The sequence below is a fragment of the Sitophilus oryzae genome, unplaced genomic scaffold (assembly GCF_002938485.1).
Source record: "Sitophilus oryzae breed Bouriz unplaced genomic scaffold, Soryzae_2.0 scaffold_1974_pilon_pilon, whole genome shotgun sequence".
Lineage (NCBI taxonomy): Eukaryota > Metazoa > Arthropoda > Insecta > Coleoptera > Curculionidae > Sitophilus > Sitophilus oryzae.
The window spans coordinates 1,253,330-1,270,282 of NW_022146695.1; the positions used below are offsets into that span (position 1 = coordinate 1,253,330).

At 33.2% G+C, this 16,953-nt stretch overlaps 1 protein-coding gene across 8 annotated transcripts in view; it reads left to right on the forward strand.

Moving 5' to 3' along the window:
• Positions 1-16,953, forward strand: part of LOC115883686 (protein groucho) — a 144,572-nt gene that overhangs the window by 99,491 nt on the left and 28,128 nt on the right. For 4 of the 8 annotated variants that reach the window (XM_030902072.1, XM_030902071.1, XM_030902076.1 and 1 more), the window contains one exon: positions 3,737-3,880. In XM_030902072.1, the coding sequence (XP_030757932.1) occupies positions 3,737-3,880 (144 nt within the window). The remainder of the gene's footprint in view (positions 1-3,736; positions 3,881-16,953) is intronic. The other 4 variants (XM_030902074.1, XM_030902073.1, XM_030902077.1 and 1 more) reach the window with 1 other exon arrangement.

Genomic DNA, 16,953 nt, shown 5'->3' on the forward strand with positions numbered 1-16,953 from the left:
GCTATTTTATGGCAAATGCTGAAGCTGTGTAAGCCTTAATCAAAGCACGCGTGTTTGGAATTTTGGGTGTGGCTTAATATGACAGGATCGGGCTAAGCTTTAGACAGATTTCTGAAATATAAGATACAGGGTGTTTCAAAACAAATGCGAAAAACTTCATGGGGTGATTCCTTGTTCAAAATAAAGGGTAGTTTGCTTCATAAACGTTGGGTCAAAAGTCAACCATTAGGGAGATATTGCGGTACAAAGATGGCGGAAAAATAATGTTTTTATTTTTTATCTTGAAAACGAAAAGAGATAGACTAATAAAATTTTATGAAAGCATTACTGTTATAAAAACACACTGTCTGGCAATTTTTTCACTTTTTTAAAGTGAGTGGAAGGGGTTGAAATAAACTACCCCTATCATTCTTGTTAACGAAATTTAAAGAAAAATCTTATCGAACACATGCAAAAAAATTAATTTGGATAGTTTAGTTTGTTCAGAAACTTTTTTATCTCTTGTATTTTTTTGATAAAACTCACTAATTTGAAATTAAAAAATAAAATGTAAAGCATTACATGTCAGGACAAAAAACATTTTCTGATAGTGATGGGCAAAACTGTTATTTTTAGATAACAGTTGAAACTGTTATAGTTATTTATAAAAAACAGCTTAAAATAACAGCTTAAAAATAACAGGTTTCTGTATTTTATTGCTAAATATCTGAAAGAATATGAGGCGGTCACCGCCAGGCGTATTAACGCAGTTGCAACAATGACGTGCTCGGTGGTAGTATTTCCAGGGTGTCATAACATTTCTAAATATCGATTGTTATCTAAAATACCTCTCTAAAAACGGGGGTTGTTTACAAATAAGCGCTGTTTACAAATTGCGATATAAAAAAGCCAAAATGCCGCCACTCGTCTATATCTATAAATTCCGATCTACCTACGCCCTACCCCTCGATCCGCGTAGATTCTGAATTGCGTAGCAGTGTACAGGGTGCATCTCACTCGACGGGCGAGAAGCTCTTCGTTATGATTTTACCATTTGCGGTCAAAAAATAGCAATATAAGAAAATGTGTAGTATATTCTTCATAAGTAAACCAACTACACACTAGAGTTCGAATTAATTTTACACTTAAACTAGCATGTACAGTTTGACAAATATAGGAAGAGACTTGGGGATAGCACCGGTCGCGCACACGATAGAGAGAGAACGCATTCGGCGGAAGAGAGATGCAGTTACGCTACGAAAAATCTGATTGAAGCAAATTTGTGGGATGTCCACTGCGCATCGGGGGGCGTCTCTTATTTTATATTTCTCACGTCTCTAGCTATACTTGTTAAGTTGTACCCGCGACTTCGTTCGCATCGAATTATTAATTTGTAATGGTGATGATAAAGCAAAGCAAGAATTTCCATTAACATACAAACTGGATAAAATTTTCTCACATTTGCCAAAAATATGCTTTAAACGTCGAGCAGTTTAAGCAGAATCGTGGTTAATCAATTACTCAACTTTTTGGAACACCCTGTATTATTTTTTAAAAAATTTCAAAATATGTAAAAAAACAAAATAAATTATGCGTGTCCAATCGTTTTCCCGAAAGACTAACCGTTTTTTAAATAATAAATATTGTAATATTTGAGGGGCGTTTTCACCCTCTTGGAATTTGAGATTCGAGAAACCCCTCCTTATCGCACCTCTACACCCCACAGTCAATCCGTTTACCAAAAATCAGCTTTAAACGTCAAGCAGTTTAAGCAGAATAGTGATTACTCAGTGGTCATATTTTATGAAACACCCTGTATATATTTTGTAAAAATCTCAAAATATGTAAAACAACAAAATAAAATATACGTGTTTAAGAGTTTTTTCGAAAAACTCACCAGTTTTTAAATAAAAAATATTCTAATATTTGAGGGTGGTTTCACCCCCTTAGAATTTGAGTTTCGAAAAATCCCTTCTTATCGCACCTCTACACCCTAAAGTCAATCCGTTTTCCAAAAATCAGCTTTTTACGTCAAGGGCTTTAAGCAGGATCGTGATTAATCAATGACCAGATTTTTCAAAACACCCTGTATACATTTTTAAAAAATCTTAAAATATTATTCTGAAAATTTTTCAGAATAAATAAATACTTAAATATTGAAACTTAATAACAAAGTATTGAAACATACAGCGCCATAATATCTCGACCTCCGCCCGTTATGCTCGTAACAGGTTGAAAAACAATATGTATCTAAAACAACTGATGCGTTATTCTCCAACCTGTTTCAAACCTCCGATTATCTCGAACGCCGTTCTGTTATGCTCGTAACAGGTAAAAAAACAACATAGCTAAAACAACTGATGCGTTATTCTCCAACCCGTTGCGAGCCTCCATCGACAATCGACCGATGCAGCAGCGCTCCTTTCCCACTCCTGTTATCTCGACAGCCAGGCGTTATGCCCGCAACTGTTTCAAAAAAGCTGCTTCTTTTATATCCTATTATTTTTAAGCTGTTGTCAGCCCAACACGACGCGCCGCGCCGTAGCGCATACCCCACTCCGTTGTCCGTTGTATCTCGCCGCCTGTATCGATGGTTGTCGAAATAATAGGTTTTCCATCCATACTAGTTGTTTTTTGGAATTGCTTCGAGCAGCATCGAATTTCGTGGCGGTGCAGAGCGCCGACTTCGTTTCACGAACACTCGATCTCTGCGTGTTGTTATTTTATATCTGTTATTTTTTAAAAGCAGTAACGGTTGCGTTATGTTATTTCTAAATAATTGTTATAAAATAACAGATAGTTAAATAACAACCCATCACTATTTTCTGATAAAGAATCTAGTGGACTGCTGTAATTTTTTTAGGAAAAAATCTAGTCGGCCGCCGTTACTTTTTAGGATGTTCCTAATATTATTTTATTTGACATTACTCTACTGCAATACGTTATTATCTAGATGATTATTATTATCGTTATTATCACTAGATTCTTAATCTAAAAATGTTTTTTGTCCTGACATGTAATGCTTTACATTTTATTTTTTAATTTCCAATCGGTGAGTTTTATCAAAAAAACACAAGAGGTAAAAAAGTTTCTAAACAAACTAAGCTATCCAAATTAAAGCATTTGCATGTGTTTGATAAGATTTTTCTTTAAATTTCGTTAACAAGAATGATAGGGGTAGTTTATTTCAACCCCTTCCACTCATTTTAAAAAGTAAAAAAATTACCTGAAAGTGTGTTTTCATAACAGTAATGCTTCCATAAAATTTTATTAGTCTATCTCTTTTCGTTTTCAAGATAAAAAATAAAAACATTATTTTTCCGCCATCTTTGTACCGCGATATCTCCCTAATGGTTGACTTTTGACCTAACGTTTATAAAGCAAGCTACCCTTTATTTTGAACAAGGAATCACCCCCTAAAGTTTTTCGCATTTGTTTTGAAACACCCCCTGTATATTTCCTTCGGCCGCACACCCCCTTTATCCGACCCCTGAGAGCGACCCGAACAGTACAGCGTAATAGACTCTTAAAAACAATAGTAATTTTCATAACGTTTTATCTGTTAGAAAACCGACAGCAGTTCTCTCTCTTTAAGATGCCATTGAAAGCCCATTCTACACAAAACGTCAAAGACCTGTCGTATTTTTTTATAATTTTAGACGGTCCGTTTTACCTGACATGTAAAACGTTATGTGTAGTAGGGACTTAAAGGGCAAAATCAATCAGTTAATTTTACTATCGCGTTTTATTTGTTTAGACTGAAATGGCCAAACGACTGAACGCCATCATTGCCCAAGTCATGCCCTTTTTAGCCCAGGAGCACCAGCAGCAAGTGGCCAGCGCTGTGGAAAGGGCCAAAACCGTCACCATGACTGAATTGAACGCCATCATAGGGGTAAGCGTAAGTGTATATTTTTCATTTTATTTTTATTTCATTGAATTGCATTATTGTATTTTTTAAAGGGAATAAGGGTTTAGTGTGTGCTAGTTTAGTGTGATAGACAGCGATAAATTTTTATACAGGGTGGTACGAACTGTATTCCGGAAACTCCGGCAGTATATTCTGTACATAAAAATAACTAAAAAAGTTGGTATAAACTTATGTCCTAAAATGCTTCGTTTCCAAGATAACAGGGTGTAGAAATTTCATTTTTATTTCGATTTTTTTCTAATAATTTCTAAACTAAATTTGGTGTTTGAATGAAAGTTAGTATCTGTATTTTTTCTAACATAGGAAATTTTATTTCGATGTCAATATGACTCCTACTCATAGACTTAAAATAAAATATAGACTACACTATTTACATCTCAACGCGGTCAAAGAAGCTTTTTTATACACATGTTTACTTCTGGGTACAGTCGACCGAGCCTTCCTCATCCAGCCTATGTTGTCACGTCTTTATATTATCAATATTTTTTTTCTTGTTATACACATATATTGAGATATTAATACTACAGTTTAATAAAGTAGGTTTTAATATTCTATAGATGTATTAAATAGTCCTTATATTCCTAAATTATAAGTGGGATACTGTTTAATAAGGATAAGTTCTTTACAATATGACAACACCGATTAGAGGCGAGGGAGCCTATTCATTCATTTATTACCTTGTAGTACGTGTCGCAGGTGTGCGGTAAAGTTTTGTTGCCGCTATCTTCCCGGCTGTATTAACGCATTTTCTTAGCTTGTAGTCCTTAAGTGTTTATTTTATTGACTTTTTCTGTTCAAAAACTATAAAATATGGTTCGCCAGTGCCAAATTTGCAAGAAATTTGACTTAAATAATCCATTTAAGTCTTGAAACGACTTTTGACCGGTAGACAACTCTCAATTTACCCATTGGGAGTCAGTGGCGTTGTTGTAGAAAGGCGCTTATTTAGATAATAGTTTAGTAAAATGTAAAATCTGAATTTTTTCTCTTACATTACATTATTTACTTACTTACATTTTAACAAAATCATAATTATAACCCTGTTAATAATTAATAATGTTTTTATTAAAAATATATTCCGGTTTATTCTAAAATTATCTTCAGAATCTAAAATAACATACAAGAATTTTAAAATGATATTACATTATGAAACAATATTTTTTAATATACCGGGTCGTCTCAAAAGTGGCTCACCCCTATAACTTTTTAATTTTTTCAGATAAAAAAAACAGATTTGTATGTTAGTAGGTATATGACATAAATTAGGATTTATTGACATATTCAATTGTTTTTGGTCTCTTCCTGTTTCACCGAAATGATTACATCTTTTGATTTTTAAAGGCACCCTCGGTATATTGCTACTTTATTCAATAGAAAATGACACTCTGAATAGAATGACATATCATATGTCAACTTTTGACATTGTCGCTTAAAAACATATCCTATTTTAAATTTCAATCCGGGGTGCCATGGTGTTGTTAAAAACACTAAGTTTTAATCAAGGAGCCTTGGAAAAATAGTTTTGATCGTCTAATAGGTTTCGTGTCTTGTCTAGGCCGGTTAAAAGATGTACAAATCGTATTTTTAATCATACATGTCAATTTTTTCAAATGGAACAAGGGTGACTCATTAGCATATTTGGAAAAAGCATTTTTTTATGAATATATTAATACCACACACTTGGTATTTCGAGTCAAATTGTCGTTATGAACCGCGTGTTACAATTACAATTAAACCATATGCGAAAATGTCAAAAGTTGACATATTATATGTCATTCTATTCAGAGTGTCATTTTCTATCGAATAAAGTAGAAATATACCGAGGGGTGCCGTTTAAAAATTAAAAGTTATAGTCATTTCCGGTGAAACAGGAAGTGACCAAAAACAATTGAATGCGTCAATCAATCCTAATTTATGTCATATACTAACATACTAAATCTTGTTTTTTATTGAAAATATAAAAAATTATGGGGATGAGCCACTTTTGGGACACACCCGGTATAATAAAGACAGTACCGAGTTAAATAAATATAGTTTTCATTTTATCCACTTCCTATCACCTTCCTTGCTTTAATGGAACAAATTTATGTTATCTCTAATTTACATAATAAGGCATCACTTAACCAGAAAAAAAGCTACAACAATCATATTTTTTTTTCTCTCGCTGTCGCCGATTCTATTATATCTGTGGAATAGATCCTGTTTTGATTAATATTAGGGGTTGTAAATGTTTGACTAAAATTAATAATTTATTATTAATTTCAAAAATTACCTAATTTCGATTATAAAATTTCTTCTATAACGTGTATTTTATTATTTTTATCCTTTTCTAAGGGCTCTAAGGCGTTTTTTTCTAAACTTTTATTTAAAAAACCTGTCCTAAATCTTAATAAAATATAAAAAAGTTTAAATACGATATATTTTTAATTTAATTATAGCTTCATTAAAATAAAAAATTTACCCGGCTATGATACGGAGAGTTCAGCTGTACTTGAGAAACGAAAGACAGTGTTGTGTTTCTCGGCAGAGTTGTCAGGTAACGACCGTTACGACAGAGACAACCTATCTATCACTCGTGTCGCACTCGTTATAACCTAAAACAATAACACAACAACATCATAACAATAACAAGACATTGTCTGACCGCATGTTCGAAATATTTATGAATGAGATGCTCAGTCTATATTTTATTTTAAGTCTATGCTCCTACTTGTAGGAGGCGCCACCTACCTCATTTTTAACCGTTTTGAAGAGTAATAACTTTTCGTTCGTTCCTATATTTCACTACTGAGTCATAAAATATACATTTGTGCCTTTTTCAACGTAAAAAACCGTTCTCGAGATATTTGGATTCTTAATAATCAATTCATGTCAACAATTGTTTCGAAAATTATTAATTTACTCAAATCTACTAAAATGTATTTAGTGAATATGTTTAATTTTTGTCATTGATGGGCATCTATTGATTATTAAGAATCCGAATATCTTGAGAACGTTTGCTCGCAGCGATTTTCACCAAGAAACATTTTTTGTAGTATAATACAGGGACGGACGAAAAGTTTATACTCTTCAAAACAGTATAAAAACATTTAGGTGGCGCCCCCTATAAGTAGAAGTCACATTGACATCGAAATTAAATTTCTTATATTCAAAAACCCCCAGATACCAATTTTTCATCCAAATATCGACATTAGTTCAAAAATCATTTCGAAAAAATCGAAATAAAAATGAAACTACACCCTGTATCTCCGAAACGAACCATTTTAGTACATAAGTTTATACGAACTTTTTTACTTACTTTTATGTGCAGAATATGCTGCCGAAGCTTCCGGAATACAGTTCGGACCACCCTGTAGAACGATGCTAAAAAACTATAGAGAAATCAATAAATATCTATAAATCTATAAAAAAATATTTTTTTTAGAAAGTTTATAAAGTGCCTCTTAGTATTTTGTGTCTAAAAAACACAATTTTTTGATTTTTTAAGTATCTGCAAATAAATTTAAGATAATCGCAGACTATCCAATCTGTAATAAAGCCGCTACAGGGATATAGACTTTTTTTCGTAAACAAAACACTCAAAAATAATCATCAATAAAATTTAAGATGATTAAATACTTGAGTTAATATAAAATAATTATTAGAGATTAACTAATCTTAAAATCAATTAATCTTTTCATATATAAATACCTGAAATTACTCTCAAGTATTAATTTTAACGTACAGGGTGATTCAAACTTACCGCCCTTGGCTTAAACAGGAAAAGGGAAACTGCAAATACAAATTTCGAAGACAGGATTTGAATGGCAGTGTGTAAGGTACCGTATGATCGAATAAAAACGGCGTCCAGTTGGCTGGGAAATGACGATCGATGACATTTCCCATATAAATTTACATACAAAATGACAGCGATCTTCATTTCATAGCCATCGCTGACGCCGTTTTTTCTCGATCATACGGTATATTTTTTCGTATTTAAACATTTTTCAACTTTTTTGAAAATGGTGGAATTGACGTCAAAAAAAAATATTTTTTTTACAAAGTCATCATTTTTTTTTCATATTCGGAAAGAACATATTTTTTAAAACAACTTCAACAAAATTGGAAAAATTCCTTTACTTTGAAACTAAAAGAACTGCCTACCAACTTTTTATTAACATATTTTAGTATGGGCGGCTATACGTGCCTCCCGGCGCCAATTTTTTTATTATAGCATGCATATTTAAATTAGTAGTGGGAACTATCGAATGAATACTATCGAAACATTCGTTGAAAACTATTCGAATAAAAATTATCGAATAGATCCGTCATCTGCCTTGAAATATTGTATTCTAGTAATTCGGCAGCAAAAACCATTCATTTATAAAATTCATTCATTTATGAAATTCATTCATTCGTCAGGATCGATTATAATAAAATATTAACTGAATTTTAGCCCGGCGACGTAGGTTTCTTTCCGAGAAACCCGACAGCGGTCGGTGGCAATGCTATGAAAGAAGCCGGCATCTTTGATTTTTGCGGAGTCAGATATAGATAAGGACACATTATTTTTTTATTGAGGTGCTAGTATTTACACAGAAAATACATTATGAAAGGCGCTGTTGCCATATTTTGGTATTAGTTGATATTAGCAAAGAATATTATTGTTTGGCTTTAGTTAATTAGGGAATATAAAGACATACTATCTATTCTGCATTTTTTTTATTAATATTCTGTTGTTACACTGCAATAATACTTGTTATTTTGGATGTAGGAAAATTATTTTTAATGTTTTTTAGCAAAGACTGGTTTAATAAATAATAATAACAATAATAATTTGTTATACCTATTAACAACAAAATTTAAAATCATTTAATATAAATATTTTCTTTTAAGTAGTAGCAAAATATAAACAACAAATTAGATGTCAAAATTATTTATATTAGATCCTATTTAAAAATAATATAGTCTCTAAATTTTTTGGCAACGGTGGTTTATTAAATAATAATAATTACAGAACTAATTTGTTATATTAACAACAAATTTTAAAATCATGAAATATAAACATTTATTAATTTTCTAAGCATGCAGTGTAATGTAAGGAAAATATAAATAAAAAATTAGAAATCAAAATTATTTATATTAGGTGCTTTATATTACTATTTAAAAATTATATTTACTTTTACTGGCATTTACTTTAAAAAATAAATGAAATATTTTTTCTTCGCAAAAAACTACATGTAAAAGAATTAGCATAAACAAAATATAAACATTGTTAACTTTTTTTTTTAAATTGGCACGTGTAAAACTTTCATTTTAATTTTCTCACCCCATAGTTTGAGTTCGATAACCATTTACTTAAATATGATTATACAACCGCATTACTTAAATATGATTATTAAGTTCAACTAATTCATATTATTAAAACATCTAAAATACAAATATGTATTTTTAAAATTAATTGTAAGTTCATCTCATCTCTCTTAAAAATTGCTACTTCTCAAAATTTCCCATTAAAAAATAGACCATATACCATATAAATTAAATAATTGAAAGATCGGACTACGGAAAACCACACAAATTTTCGGAAAAATTTTGACCACCTCCACATGCACACAATCGTCAATAAATAAAATTAAAAAATAACTACTATTTTAGTATTTTAACTATTTTAATAAACGCAAAAATAGCACAGTATTTATACGGCGAAGTTATAAAAATTTGGAAGAACTAATAATGCACTGACGCATACAAAAATCAAACGAATACTAAATTTCATTTATCAAAACCATTCGATAGTCGTGGCTCAACGATAACCATTTAGTCGCACGGCGAGGTTGTCACATATGCTTTAGTATACAAATGAATGAATGATTTTATTCGAATAAAACCATTCGATAGTTGAAATCATTCATTCATTAACCATTCGATAGTCTAATTCATTCGATAGTTCCCATCGCTAATTTAAATATCTCAAAAATCAAAGTTTTCAAACATATTAAACCCTTATAATAAATGCCTTATTTTATGTTCAAGAATTCAAAAATTAAATAAAATACCGGGTGTTCCATAAGAAAAAATATAACTTTGGTATGGATCTTAGTTCTGACACACTCTGCACATTTGCAAATAATTTTAAATTATGCGCATTGCCTTCCACATACACTTTGTGAATCTTTCCGTTTTCGTATAATCAACCGAGGCGAATGAGGTGCGCCACCCCGTAGAATTCAAAAGGCATTTAAACGATGAACAAAGGCAATCGTAACAATATTAAAATCGATTTCTTCCTAATATTTCCCCCATCAGCTCGTAATAATATTATGGTAACGCGCGTTTCGTTATATATCGTCGAAAATAGATCCGTTGCCCTGTCCGTCGCACGTAAAATTACGTCCGTAATAAAACGCGCTCGCGGGCGGCAACGCCGGCAACTTTCGGATTAACATTAACCGGCTTATTATTAGCGATAAACTTGTGTTTACACAATAGATTTTATTGATATATATCTCTCTCGCCGTAGCCGATTTACGACAGGGCCCCTGTTAGAATTTAATGAAACTTCGGTAGTGTTATTCGGCGTAATTTAGGTCATTCTCGCAGAGACACGCGCTATATTTTCACTCGGCATTAACGTTGGTCGATTGGTATTTACAGTGGCGGCGCGTAGTTTCCGGATGCACAACCTTAGGAAAAAAATTGTCATGGGATTACTAGCAAAAAATACTCTTTCTGAGCTATCAAATTGTCAGTCTAGGGCTGCAACTTAAACGATCTTATATTATTAAAAAAACAGCTTTTGCCATTGACTGCGTCCGCATAAAGCTAGAAATTTCCCTTTATGGTTGGAAAAAAACGGGCATTTGACAGCATACCAAAAATAAATTGTGGGAAATATTGGAAATAACTAGTGATGGGGGTTAACTCGAGCGAACATTCGCTCGAGTACATAATAATTGTAGTAAATTGAAATCCGATTTTAATGTGACATACTCGATAAAAGCCAAGCGAATTTTCTACATACGTTGTAGGTAGCAAATTTATACGACGCCGTATATATATATATTTATCCATTCCATATCTGACGGACAAAATTTTACTACCTACATCGACAATGCTTTGAAATAAACTATATCAAGCGATCAAGCGAATCGCTCGCCGCTTGCTACTTGCCATTTATCACCGAACGAATATGTGCCCTGCGCACTGCCACGCCCTTTCTAATTCGAAGTTCAATAAAACACAAGTTTACTTAATTGGTAATGAGTTGCATAGAGGCCACTAGCTTTTTAATTTTAACAGCCGGGTGGTCGGAGTTCAAAGATATTAATAAAAGGGCGCCACGAGATTATTCTCTATGAACTCGGCAATAAAGATGTAACTATTAAGTAGACTTCAACACTAACCTCGAACTGTTGAGTGCAACTATCATGAACTTCAAATCTTACTATAATTATTTGAACTTAAGTGACTCTAACTTAACTATGAGACTAGACTGTAAATAATACTACTAAAAATATTTAAGCAATTTATTAAAATATTAAAAGTTAAATAGGATATATAAAAAAAACGAATAGAAAATGAAAAATGAATGTAAATGACTGAAAATGTAAGTTAAATCAGTATGTAAATCAATAAGAACTAAACCTATGACGTCAACCCCCTTAGCTAACTTATACTAGATACAGTCAGGGTGGTTTATAAATAGCAAATCTAAATCTAAACAGTCTTACTCTAATGGATGTACAGGGTGGGTCAAATTCGACGCTTTTAAATGGAAACACCCTTTTCTATAGGAGATAGGCAAAAACTAATATCGGTGTCTGGAGCTCAATTTTTATCAAAAACATGATGGTGAAAACCGCACATCAATATCTGTTACCGTTTCGGAGTTACGGGGTGTTTTTCAAAAATGTGCATTTTTAACAAATCGCTGTAACTTTTTGCTATGGAAAATTTTGTATTTCCATGAAAACATTTCCAAAGCACTTTTTACGTAGAATTTAATGGTTTAAGTATAATATTTTAAAATTAATAATTTAAGAGTTATCAACAGAAAAATTGATTTTTGTTTGGGACACCCTCTATATTTTTAATTAACTGAAAAGAATTTAAAATTACCTTTCCAAAAATATAGCACACTTGATATTTTGTTATAATCCCCTTCGAAATACAGAATTTTTAAAAGTTCGCCACTTTTAACTAGTAGGCTTTGGACCCCTTATTGATGATATTCCCTTAATGGAACTCGAAAAAATATTTTTCCAGCAAGACAACGCACCGCCTCAGAACGCTGAAGTTATCAGCAAATTTTTGCAGCCAATTTCAAGAATATTTGAATAGCTAACCAAGATCCCAGCCGTTGGCCGTCGAGGCCGCCTGACTTAGTGCCCATGAATCTAATCCTATGGATATATTTGCGGAAGAATAAAGGTTCCTTATTCTTCCGTATAATGTACACAAGTATTAGAAATACTTAGCAATTAATTTGAGGGTATCTTTCACTCCCTCTGAGTTAATGAATTCCGCGAGAAATGTTCAAAAACTGCCCCGTCTGTCCATAACAGAAGACGGTCGATATGTCGAACACTTGTAGCAAAATCTCATGTCTTAGTTTGCTATTTATTTTTATTGTTATTAAATATAGTTTAAATGTGTTGATGTTGGTTAAATATATTTTAAATTGTTATAAAATTCTGCATCTCTCATAGCAAATATTATTTTCGTTTTAATTGATGCTCACAGCTAGAATTTTTTTGCATTACAGCCGGTGCCGTTCAAAGCCTACTTATTTAAAGCGGGCGAATTTTTATATACTCTATATATCTGGAAGAGGAATCGAGCAAAATATCAAGTGTGTTATATTTTTGGAAAGGTAATTTTAAATTATTTTCAATAAATTAAAAATATACAGGGTGTCCCATATAAAGAATCAAATTTTCTGTTGATAATTCTTAAATTATTAATTTTAAAAAAATTATACTTAAACCATTAAATTCTACGTAAAAAGGTGCTTTGGAAATGTTTTCATAGAAATACAAAATTTTCAATAGCAAAAAAGTTACAGTGATTTGTTAAAAATGCACATTTTTGAAAAACACCCTGTAACTCCGAAATGGTAACAGATATTGATGTGCGGTTTTCACCATCATGCTTTTGATGAAAATTGAGCTCCAGACACCGATATTAGTTTTCGTCTATCTCCTATAGAAAAGGATGTTTCCCTTTAAAAGCGTCGAATTTGACCCACCCTGTACAATCTTGAAACAACTCGGAAGTTCCTCCGGCTGAGCTACGGTGTATAGCTATGAGGTGGCTACAGCAGGGTACAGCAGCTCAGTGTACTGTCACTGGAGCCCACGGATGTCAGCAGACGTACAGATGAAAGGCAAGTTGTTGAGGTTTCAAGTGGTGAACATAAAAACCCTCAACGAGGGTTTATGATGTCCAACGAGTACCTCTACACGGACAACAGGAACGGATGGAATTCTGGACTGTTCTGTACTACGGTCTGGATCGGTCTTCTTGCTCTACAATTACGAACAACCAAATAAGATTTAAGAAAGATAACACTCAACTAATCTTTCTACACCACGTGGGCGTGGAAAAGTCGAAAACCAGTCAACAATGCGAATAAAAATCAGTTGAGCATTGACTTAGACTAGGCAGAAGAATTATAGCATACCTTGGAACTATTCGGGGACTTCTTGGGCACGTGGAATCGGAATATCGGTCGGAAAATTCAACTATTTAATCCCTTGACGGAAATTTGGTCGGTGGTCCATACAAATTCAACAAAATCCAACCACGTCTCTGACCAAATATGTTTCGGAAGCTTTAATCCTTCTTTACGAAGACCTGCTATTCACCAACAGGGAATGCTTCACAAAACGGCAGCCAGTTCTTCACGACGACACTCTTGAGCCGGGGAGTACACAAGAAGTGATGCAAGGATTCGATTTCCTTCACAAAATCAGATTTCAACCGGAAATCTCCCTCCAGGATATAGATAGAGAACTATATATCTTGACTAGTCCAACTCACAAAAAGGCATAAATAAAAAATGATGTTTTCTCCTCAGCCATATTCCATATCCGGTCAATGAACGAACTAAGCTCAGAAATTCCACAATTGAAAGAACGAATTGCACACTGCGATCCACATCAAAAATAACCAATTTAACTACGAAATTTTATCTGATAATTATAAAATTTCAATAACCAAAACAAAGGATAAATAAATCCAAAAACATCTGATTTGATCTGACAGTGACAAGTGACGGACAAAAATGAGGATCAAAGATATAGAGAGATGGACAAAAAACCTACTGCTAGTCGGCATCAGTGACAATATATGTATCTATAGCTGTATATCGCGGTGTATATCGGGTTGCATAATTGTAAAATTTAAATAAAATAATATTTAACAATAAAATTATAGTCAACATGATGCAAAAATAATAGTTATTTGCGATAATTTATGAGCTAACACACAGAGGTCGTTGCGAGGAAATTTGACTGTTACAGCACGCAACTTACTGCTTGGCGCTTGGCGTTAACGAGTACTTACAACAAGCGACGGGTGAAAAACCGTTTTTTAAATACGAGTGATATTTCGCTCGAGCGATCACTCGGTTATTGCAATCGCTTGAAACTCGAGTACTCGATTATTGAAATTATTCGGTTTTCCCATCACTAGAAATAACTAATATAAATGTCAACTTACTTAAAGCAGTTCAAAACTTTACCAAAAGCCGGAATAAAAATTCGACTCATTATCAGAAAACATAAAAATTACAAAAGGCCTCAAGCAGGTATGTTGCCTATACTATTCAAAATATACCTACAACAAGCTCTAAAAAAGTGGATGCTAAAGTGTAGAGGAATGTGAATCCCCCTAATAAAATGAGGACACCGTATATACACCCTATTTTTTGAGGACAACTAGATAGTCCTAGTCCAAGACCATCGAAGACCTTGAATACATGGCAGGGAAGCTGATAGAAGAGTATAAGAAATGGGGGTGGAGGTAAATATTACAAAACTAAATGTATGCCTGTACGGGGGCCACAAGAGAACATAGTCTTAGAGGATGGAAGCGTGATAAAAAAAACTGCGACAAATATAAATATCTTGGATTAAAAATAACGATGGAAAGAGTATGGTCGTTGGTTCGGAAGAACATCAATTGATATTTTCAGAGGTGCGGTTTCACGCACCATCATAGCCAGTTGGATCGCCAACCTCCGAAGGGAGACGGCGGCCTAAGAAGAATAATGCAAGGCAAGAGGGCAATATCTATGCTGAATGGTGTACTGTGGGATCAAGGAATTTCTAAAGCTGATAAGAAGAGCATAGATAATATCGTAGTGAAGAGGATAATAACTTAGGTTAGGTTAGAACTGGAGAATGTAATCCAGAGATCAGAACCACAATAGATCTGAAAAGGTCGTAGTAGAAGTGCTCGATAGCCACCTCAAATAATTAGAGTAGATTAATCTAATTTAATCTACTATGTACTTTAGGCAAGGGACAAAAACTTTATTATAACCTGGAAAATCATATAACCTACTCAAGTATCTAAGTATCAGGTATGACGTGTCTCTCCGTACGAGTCGTTCACTCAAGCATGTGACATATTCCTTTTCTCAAATTTTTGAATATCGTCTCCATACCAGTGGCTGCAGAGGAATTTTGGTAGATTTTAAGGTATTTAAAATTGAGCCAGTGGTAATGAAGTTTCATACAAACTCTTACCTCTAATTATAATCTCCTATCTTTCAAAAATGGCTTATTATTGTTGAAATTCGTCATTTAAGGTTTAATTCAGAAATTTATAATTACCAAAGTTGCTGAATAGTAAAAACTTTCTTATTAATTTTTGCCCCTAATGTCGTTTCAATAAATTTCCAAAAATCGCTCATTGCTTCTTAATTAAATATATATATAAATCCGGGTTCATGGCGTCCTATGCCTTTCGGTACCCAGTTGCCAGCCTTTCCTATTTTCCCAGTCCCCTAGATGAAGATTCTTCTCCGACATAGCTTTATCTACTCCTCCAATCCATGTTGCTTTTTTGAAACCCCTAAATTTACTCCCTTGGGCGAGGAATTTCTGAAAACTTAATTGGTCATTTTGTGCAAAATTTCATAGTTCTAGATCAAATAATAACGAAGTTTCATACATATATTTTCATATATTTTTCATACATTTAATTTCGACCTTTTAGGAGTTAACTATTAAACATTCATCAAGAATGAAGCAAATTTAGTTATCCACGTAGATAACAAAGTCCTAGGATACACCTGACGAATGTTATTATTCCTTGGGATTAGGAGGAAATCTTTTTCATGTGTAGACGTGCATTCGGCGCAAATGTAGGGCGCGACGAATGGGTTCCCCGCGAACGAATGTTTTGTATCTTCTGTCTTTGTATCTTGACTCTGTATAGAGAAAAAAACCTCAGCTTAAGATAACACGCGGACCAGCTGGTACTAAATACGCTGTTATACCATGAGATATAAAATTTAGGTTTAATTCATTATTAATGTTTCTTTTTATATTTTAACGTTAAATTTAACGTTGGCGTACGAATAACTCCCCCTGGCGTTTATTGTTCGGTTCAGGCGTGGGCGCGCGAGTTCGCAGCTTAATGATTTTTGGTAGTTTAATATTTTTGTTAAACGATTTGATGGCGGCCGTTAGTACTGTGTGTTTTTTTTCTCTCCCCGCCGCGCCGGTTTTATTTTCGGTTCCGATGTTCGAAAAATAAATTCGCCCCCGTTTAATGGTCGCCGTTGCCGGGACTATCGCTCGTAATCTTTGGCCTTTATGTAAATATTACACGATTATTTACGATTTGTGTAAAGTGTTATCGATCATGTCTATCCAAATATGTGTATGGGAATCGGGAGATTGTAACGAATTGAGAAAAAGGAAAATTCCGAGCTTTATTTTTTTATCAGTGTTTGTTATACTTTTATGCTTCTCAGGTGGTTAATCCTTCACAAGAATTTTTTAGTTACTGGGAATAGAATAAGTTTATAGTTATTTTTTTCTTAAGTT